General features: G+C 36.4%; 1 protein-coding gene across 1 annotated transcript; it reads left to right on the top strand.

Annotated features, from left to right (window-relative positions):
• The first annotated feature begins 1,429 nt into the window (after window positions 1-1,429).
• On the top strand, window positions 1,430-5,048 carry LOC119767565. The gene is made up of 2 exons (XM_038256439.1): window positions 1,430-3,081; window positions 3,133-5,048. The coding sequence occupies exons 1-2, from the start codon at window positions 1,468-1,470 to the stop codon at window positions 4,819-4,821; spliced, it is 3,303 nt and encodes a 1,100-aa protein (XP_038112367.1). The 5' UTR covers window positions 1,430-1,467; the 3' UTR covers window positions 4,822-5,048.
• Window positions 5,049-6,728: the final 1,680 nt, after the last annotated feature.

The following is a 6,728-nucleotide window of genomic DNA, read 5'->3' as shown; positions in this document are numbered from 1 at the left end:
CAGCAAAAGAGGCAGAATTGACTTGCGAAACAGCAGGAGAACTTTACGCAGCAAAAAACAGACTGGATCGTTTTCGGGAATGTGTTTTGGTCACTCTGGATGGGAACGGAAAAACAGTGCCATCTCGTTTTTGGCATGACATGATTTTTTTTAAACCTTTCTACTTGACCAAAATCAACGTCAATTTTTAACCTTCTCATTACACAGAAAAAAAATATGGTAATATCTGTTGAGTACCCCTCGTCTGAGTGCTTAGTCAAATGACAGCACAAATACATTCAACGCACATGATGTAACATACCTTAAATAAACCGAGCTTGCGCTCGAGTCGGTCTCTTTTACCGCTGAACTCCAAACGGACGACATCGAGTTTTTCTGCTCCGCAAACCTATCCAAATCAACCCTCATTTCTAAATCCCGGTTGTTTTAATTGGCGACGAAGGAGTGAAGAACTACGCGAGCGATTTTTTTCTTTCGGTGGTGTATTTAATCGGACAGTTTTTTTTTTTTAAATCAATTTTTCCTTTGCGGGATTGAAACGATCGTCCTGTTCGGGTGTGCACGCATCGGAGAAGAAATTTGCTGGCCATTGTGTGCGAGTAGCGGCGGCACCATTTTGTTTTATACAAACCGACGCCGAGTGAGCAGCAGCAAAAAACCGAGGATTCTGTCGGTGTGCCTGGAAGTGCGGTACCTGTTGGCCGGAGATTCGCATCGGAACGATTGCAGCACGGCGAATTCCGTGGTTCGGGCGGCAAGTGGCACGATTTTGCGCGGCGTATTCCGGTGGATTTTTGCTGATTCGGTGCGGTGAAGGTTCTGCTTTTTGCGGTGGTTTGGAGCGTCGGCAGTTCCGGCGGCATTTTTGGGACAAAGGAGAGCGTTCGTTGGCGGCGGTGACCAGGCGATTTGTTCTTGGACCGGGAGAAAGCAGCTTTGGTAAGCTAGGGCAATTGGGGTCAAGTGATCTTTTGCCAAAAATAATTTCAATAAAAAAAAATAATTCCTTAGCAAGTATCACTGAGGAGTTTGTGAGGAAAAATTCATGTGAGCTTATTAATCGACTAAAACCGGGTTGCTTTGTAAGTGTGTGTGTGAATCTTTTGTTCGTTTGAACAAAAGGTTTCGCCATTTTATTTATTGGATCACTAAGAGAGTTTTTCTTTTTCTTTAATTTAGTGAGGCCAAATCGCCACGGTGTAATTCAGCTGTTTGAGCCGGTGCACAAACTTTTGCTTCGCTGAACGACGTTTTCCTGTGCTGGTGCACGGTGCGCACGACGAGTTTGTGCAGGAGGTTAGGTTTGCTTGCTGGCAAAGGCCGGGTGCGAGATCGGTGAGTAGCAAGCTTTTCTTTGATTTGATCCCTGGATTTGCAGTAATAGAGATTTTTGTGTGTTTTCTTTTTATTTTTTTCTTTGGGAAATTTGGAATTTGATTTTTTTTGCCTGATTTTTGATACCAAGACATGGGTTCAAACGGGTTAGCTACCTCTATTGAGATGTTTAGGAAGGGTACGTCATTTACGGACTGGTCCGATCGACTAGCCTATACCTTTCACGCAAATCAAGTGCCGGATGATCGTCAGAAATCTCATTTCATGACGATCTGTGGTCCGTTTCTTTTTTCTCAATTAAAATTGCACTACAGCAAAGATGAGCTGGATAAGGCCACTTATGCTGATATTGTGTCAAAATTGAAACAAAAATTGGACAAAACGGAGCCGGACTTAGTCCAACGCTTTCGTTTTAGTCAGCGAAACCAGCAACCTGATGAATCCAATGAGGATTTCGTGCAGGCGGTCAAGATGCAGGCGGAATTCTGTGGTTTTGGGGCGTTTAAGAACGTGGCCATTATGGACAGGGTCCTGGCGGGTCTTCTTGACGGGAATCTCAAAGAGAATTTGCTGAAGGAGGAAAGTTTGACTTTGGACAAGATGGACAAGTTCATCACAACATGGAACATAGCAAAACAAAACGTTAAAGCATTAAACAATCAACCTGGAGAATCTCAATTGGGACAGTACAGTTACTTTACACCAGAACAAATTCATTACATTCAAAAGACAACAACACAAAGGCAAGGGTCTTCACGGTACGGATATTACAGACAAAATGATGGGTTGCAAGGGCAAAATTTTCCAGAAAGGCGAAACAATTCCAGATTTCAGCCTTATAAAAACTACAATTCTGATTCTCAAGTTTACACTAACCGAAGGTTCAATAACCAAACACAACAACAAAGGTATTTTGACAAAAGCTATGATAGGAGATATCCTCAGACTAGAGTTTCGTGTGATTTTTGTGGGAAAATGGGTCATTCTAAGCAAAATTGCTTCAAACTTGATTACTTCTACAGACAATTTGTGAATTTCATGGGTGAGAGTACTGCAGATGATTATTCCTGCAATGAAGGTGGTGAAATTGAGTACGCAAATGCGGAAATGTTCAACCAAATAGAAAACTTTCAAGATAATAACGACCAATGCATGAAAATTTTTACTGTTTTGAACACAACTTATGTTAAGCTGGATGAAACACAAATAGAGGACCAAATGGTTGATTTTGAAGTTGATGATAGTTGCTTGTTGAATGACAGCACATTTTCTATACCAATTGATGATGATAGTTATGCTGACATTGAATTGAAAAGTTTGTTTACCCCGAATTGGGAGGATGATTCGATTTTGGATTTGAAAGATTTGTTTGATAAAACTTGTTATAATATTGATGAAAATTGCGATGATGCCCTGAATTGGGATGAAAATTTGTTTTGTGGTTTTGGATTTTTACATGATGAGAACATGGAAGGTGGTGAATGTGAGAATGTAGGTTTTAATGAACTTTTAGCAGATGTCAGCGTGAGTTTTGAAGGTGCCCCAAATTGGGAAGAAAATGTTGTGAGTGGTTTGAATAATTTATTTTTGTATGACGATGTTTTTGATATGAAACAAGATGTGATGTTGGAAAATAACGTGGGTTCGATTGAACATAATTTTGATACCAAAAGGAATATTTCAAGCAATGCAATAGCAGCAAATTTATATTATACCTCAAATTGGGAAGACAGTGACAATTTTGATTTGGAATGTTTATTTACCACTAATGTTAACTCAAATCAAGCAAATCTTGATAACTGTGAGAGTTCGGACAAAAAGCTGCTGATTGGCAATGATGGTTGTGGAATTGAGTGTTGTATTGATGATGTTCAGAATTTGATTTTAACCCCAATTTGGGGAATGTTTCAAGAAAGTTCGGAAAGTGTTTGTTTCGGAAAAGTATTATTTGACGAAGTTTCTGAGATGTCAGAGCGAAAAGGTAGTAGTTTAAGTTTAACGCTATGTAAATCTAATTTGAAAAACGAGCATGATATGCAAGACATTGAATTGATGATAATATTTTTGATTATGATTACTGTAATTTTTTGCCAAAATGGGTTTAAAGCTATACAAATTTCGTTGTTTCTGTACAAATTGATGACTGATATTTTGACGAGCATTGCAAATTTGCAATTTATTTTGATTTTGAGTAAAGGATGTGCTAAAAAGTTAGACAATCGCTTTGTTGACAATTTTTGTGGTCGGCATGATCAAAAATTTGTGGACGATTGCTGGTTGTTAAATGACAAAGTTGGCAAAACGCTATTTTTTCAAAGCGGGAAATTGAAATGTTTACAAGTCATCTATGCCAAATCATTAAATCTGTTTTTGAAAAGTCATATTTGTTACACAATTGAGAAACAACAAATGTTGAACAGGAATCTTTTTAAAAGCATCAAACCAAAGCTGTTGGTTTGTTTGCTTGAAAGTAATCGTTTGCTGGACAGTTTGGCAATAGTCATTGTGTTATTCATATTTTTGAGTTTAGTTTTCTCAATTTGTTTGCTAAGAAATCTTATTCGCGGGCTGACGAAAGTGACGAATGGAGAATTCCATAATTTTAGTGTGTTGGTCATTTGTTCAAATCTGTGCATTTATTTTATTCAAGACGATGATGGTCTGTCATGGAAATTTAGTTTAATTTCAAATAATTATGTGTGCAATGGTACATTGAATGAAAAGCAGATTATAAACAAGTTAAACTATAGCATACCTAAAACTAAAACTTTTCAAGAGAAGTGTTTGACAGATGATCAGATAGTAGATGTGGAAACTCAATGGTTTCAATGGATTTTTTTTGAAAGGGTGGTGAATGAGGTAGTCTCTTTAACTTGGGACATGCCTAGCATTTATTTTCATAATATAGATCAAAATATCTTGATTCCATGCAGTGTTTGCATTAGTTCTCAATCGAAAATCCACAATAGTGATGAATTACTTGTTGTTTCAAGGTCTATTGGCTTTGTTCACAGGCTGATATGCTGGATTTCTGTCCTGAGTTTTAGAGTTGTTTTTACAGTTTTCATTATAAATGTCCTAAAACAATTTTATTTGTATTTTAAACAGATACTCGTACAACACGGTTCCCAGTGGAGCGAGGACAAGAAAACGCGATGGCGCCTAGTAGCACGAATCGTCGTGTTGTGGACTCGAAGGAGATGTGCTGTTCGTGGTGATTGGCAATCAAAGAAGTTGCTGGTGGAGTGCAGCAAACGAAATGACCTTCTACTGAAGACGAAATGCGAAACAACATGGAGATTTCGAACGAGGACACGGGTGGTGCTGGATGCGGCAGAAACCGTCCGTTTAGGGATGTCTCTGAACGGAAAGGAACAAAACGTAAAAAACGTAAAAGGAATACTTCTAACAGTGAAATTATCTGAGGTGAAGACTTTTTTACAATTCCTGAACACTAATTTCTTTCGAATTAGAACAAAACGTTGAATTAGATTTTTGTTTGTTACTTAACTTTGCTTTATATAAATTACATTGTTATCATTTCATTAATGAGTTCGTTAACTTTAGTTTTAAGTAAAGGGGGGAGGACTGTTGAGTACCCCTCGTCTGAGTGCTTAGTCAAATGACAGCACAAATACATTCAACGCACATGATGTAACATACCTTAAATAAACCGAGCTTGCGCTCGAGTCGGTCTCTTTTACCGCTGAACTCCAAACGGACGACATCGAGTTTTTCTGCTCCGCAAACCTATCCAAATCAACCCTCATTTCTAAATCCCGGTTGTTTTAATATCCATCAGGAAATGATGACAGATTTTGTGTCAATAAATGATTAATTTTACCTCTGAAAATGATGAATTTTCATCAGTTTATGATGAATATTCATCAGGTTCACTTTTTTACACATGTTTTAAATAATATTACACAAAAGTAGGGGTAATATTCAACCTACCAAATTTTCAATATTTTAAATTTCAATTTTTTTTCTGTGCTGTATCATCTGAAACTTTTTTGTTCAAATGAATTTAAATAGTATCTTATCGTCGTGATCCTGAAAAATTTAACTAACCCTCACATTTTGACCTTAGATCCCAAAAATTCGATTTCAATCCTGAGATATTCAACAAAAGCCGGATAAGCTCTGTGCATTGTTGCCAATCTTCATACGAAAGAGTGCTTAATAGCCAAAATTCATTTATGAAATCTGCCTTTTCATCTAATAAAATAACAATCGACAAAAAGTCATACACTTTAATAGTAGTTTATGCAACAAGTTGCAAAAAGAGGATTTTTTCAGCACGAGTCGTACATTTATCTAACGAGGTTCACCGAGTTAGATAAATACGACGAGTGTTGAAAAATCAAGTTTTGCAACGAGTTCCATACAACGTTTTTTGCAATTCCGAAAAACACCCTATAGGACAAATGTCCATGCATTGAGTCAATGAATCGTTCAAATCAAAAAATGTTGAAAAGTATAACTTGTCCTAACAAGTGCTGAAAAGTTCAACTTTTCAGCATCCATTTCAGTGCTGAAAAGTAAAACTTTTCAGCATTTGTTTTGAAAAGGGTTACTATTCGATTCTTTTATTTTTAGTACAGAAAAGTAGGCTGTTTCGTCGTTCAAGAATGACAGGAAATGTAAGTAGTTTCACGACGGAATTGCAATAGTAGTTTATGCAACAAGTTGCAAAAAGAGGATTTTTTCAGCACGAGTCGTACATTTATCCAACGAGGTTCACCGAGTTGGATAAATACGACGAGTGCTGAAAAAATCAAGTTTTGCAACGAGTTCCATACAACATTTTTTGCAATTTCGAAAAACACCCATTGAGTGAAATTTTAAGTCGAATCGTCATGTATTTTGTCAATAAATCGTTCAAATCAAAAAAATGTTGAAAAGTGTTACTTTTCGAAACAAGTGCTGAAAAGTTCAACTTTTCAGCACTCATTTCAGTGCTGAAAAGTAGAACTTTTCAGCATTTATTTTGAAAAGTGTTGCTATTCGATTCTGTTATTTTTGGTACAGAAAAGTAGGCTATTTCGTCGTTCAAGAATGACAGGAAAAGTAAGTAGTTTCACGACGGAATTGCAAAAAAACAATATTACGAAACATCATTTTTTTCATGTTATAAATACCTTAGAAGAAATCCACAAGATTGAAATTGAATATTTGAGGATATAAAAATATTTAGATTAAAAAAGAGTAATTCTCTATCAATTCCATTATTCTCATGAAACTGTACTTTAATTTTGTTCAAAGCAACATCTTTAAACATTACTGAGGAATTAGTTATTTTTTGGGTAATGTTCAGAATCAATTATTATTATTCAAATTTAAATTTAAAAAAACAAATTCAAAATCAGAAACTTAATTAGAGTACGAATGAT

The sequence above is a fragment of the Culex quinquefasciatus genome, chromosome 2 (genome assembly GCF_015732765.1).
Source record: "Culex quinquefasciatus strain JHB chromosome 2, VPISU_Cqui_1.0_pri_paternal, whole genome shotgun sequence".
In the NCBI taxonomy this organism is placed as follows: domain Eukaryota; kingdom Metazoa; phylum Arthropoda; class Insecta; order Diptera; family Culicidae; genus Culex; species Culex quinquefasciatus.
Note: the sequence above shows the minus strand (reverse complement) of the source record. Positions and strands in the feature narration are given on the sequence as shown.

What these genes read in the sequence shown, in the direction of transcription:
- LOC119767565 (XM_038256439.1), top strand. Translation starts at nt 1,468, where the DNA reads ATGGGTTCAAACGGGTTAGCTACCTCTATTGAGATGTTTAGGAAGGGT. An exon ending in AAGACAGTGACAATTTTGAT is followed by an intron (nt 3,082 to 3,132) that starts TTGGAATGTTTA and finishes GCAAATCTTGAT; the next exon opens with AACTGTGAGAGTTCGGACAA.